The 1,645-nt window shown below is 38.7% G+C and overlaps 1 protein-coding gene across 1 annotated transcript in view; it reads right to left on the bottom strand.

The window, feature by feature from the left end:
• LOC106869934 (ferroxidase HEPHL1) overlaps nucleotides 1-1,645 on the bottom strand; it is a 21,778-nt gene that overhangs the window by 6,648 nt on the left and 13,485 nt on the right. Inside the window, exons 7-8 of the mRNA XM_014915872.2 lie at nucleotides 1,055-1,359; nucleotides 348-541 (exon numbers count right to left, since the gene is read on the bottom strand). Coding sequence (XP_014771358.1) covers nucleotides 348-541; nucleotides 1,055-1,359 — 499 coding nt within the window. The remainder of the gene's footprint in view (nucleotides 1-347; nucleotides 542-1,054; nucleotides 1,360-1,645) is intronic.

Genomic DNA, 1,645 nt, shown 5'->3' with positions numbered 1-1,645 from the left:
GCAGTCGATTAGATCGACCCCAGTACGCAACTTGTACTTAATTTATCGATCCCGAACGGATGTAAGGCAAAGTCGACCTCGGTGGAATTTGAACTCAGAACGTAACGGCAGACGAAATACCGCTAAGCATTTCGCCCGGCGTGCTAACGTCTCTGCCAGCTCGCCGCCTTTGAACTTAGAATATTAAGAACCGGAAGAAATGCCGCAAAGCATGTGCTAATGGTTCGGCAATCTTGCTGCCATTTTTTCGTGATTGGGAAAGTGAAAAAAAAATCCCCAAAAAATGAATAAATAAATTACTAGATTCTGAAGTGTAGAAATTAATTCTTTTTTACAATTATACTTACCATATTGTGGAAAGACGTGGCCCCTTTTTTGCAGATTATTATTGGTCCTACGAGCCCGGAGTTCATATCTCTCAAGAAATTCACTCCTGACTGATAAGGAAAAACCTTACATGAAGGGTCACGTGTTCCTAGGAAAGGTGCTTCAAAAACGTAGAGTTGTGTTTTCCCAGGTTGTGTCAGCAAACCGTTTACTTCTGTAAATAAACAATGAGTTTTTACAGTTGAAAAGCAGTCAAGTCCACAGCTGTTAGTGCTTACACAATCCTAAGTAATGACAGCGTTACATAAGTACCTCACTTGTAAATATTGTCAACGGTGTTATTATTAGCTCATTATATGTCAAATTTATAAATAAAACAACTGTTCCTGTGGCAATACTAATTAACATTTTAACGAATTACCATCACCATCACAATCTTCTCCAGTTTGTCTATAGACTAGATTCCTAAACAAACACAACGTCTGAAGTCTAGAGAATGAGCGATATAGAAGTTCAGTTGTGCGACAGCGCTCAACTCGTACAGATTATTATAAATCCAAAGTATGAAAGACGAAATCGAACTCGGGGCTGGGATTAACCCGATACCATGCAGATTATTCTGTGCGTCTTTATTCACATTGTTTTGATTTAATCATGGGCATTAATTTGTAGCTTTTGGGATTTCGATGATGTGATTATTTATTTTTAGAAAGAAAAAATGGATTACCTTCACTATCAAAATGTTTCTGATGATGGTCCTTTGTGCGATAGAATGATCCTTCTGAATCTTTGCTATAAAGGGTGCCGTGGGGCACGAATGAATAGGGGCGCGAAGCCATATTTTTCAGGTACACCTCAACCCTCTCACCTTCGTTTACTCTAATGACGGGACCCAAGAATCCAAGATGGGTTTCCTTCCTATCTCGAGTTACTTTGGTCTTGTACGTACGATCAGCGTATTCAAAGTAAAGCGCTTTCTTGTAGCGCCGACCGATTCTGTTAGGTTTCGCAGCGTAGACTTGAGAGGCAATACTAGAAAGTGTGATACGTTAAAACGGAATGGATTACAAATACGAATGACATTACCAAGCACACACACACACACATTCATTCACATACACACACATGCATATATATATATATATATATATATATATATATATATATAAACAAATAATAAATGAGTATATGCATATATACGTACAGGTATGTGCATACCGACATCCACCTGTATGTATAGGTGCATATCTGGGTACAGGACATTGCAAACAAACGTAGACGAGAACACACGAGCCACATAGAGAACATTCTCCTTCAT

This window comes from Octopus bimaculoides, chromosome 22, assembly GCF_001194135.2.
Source record: "Octopus bimaculoides isolate UCB-OBI-ISO-001 chromosome 22, ASM119413v2, whole genome shotgun sequence".
Classification (NCBI taxonomy): domain Eukaryota; kingdom Metazoa; phylum Mollusca; class Cephalopoda; order Octopoda; family Octopodidae; genus Octopus; species Octopus bimaculoides.
This window is presented reverse-complemented; position numbering and strand designations above follow the sequence as displayed.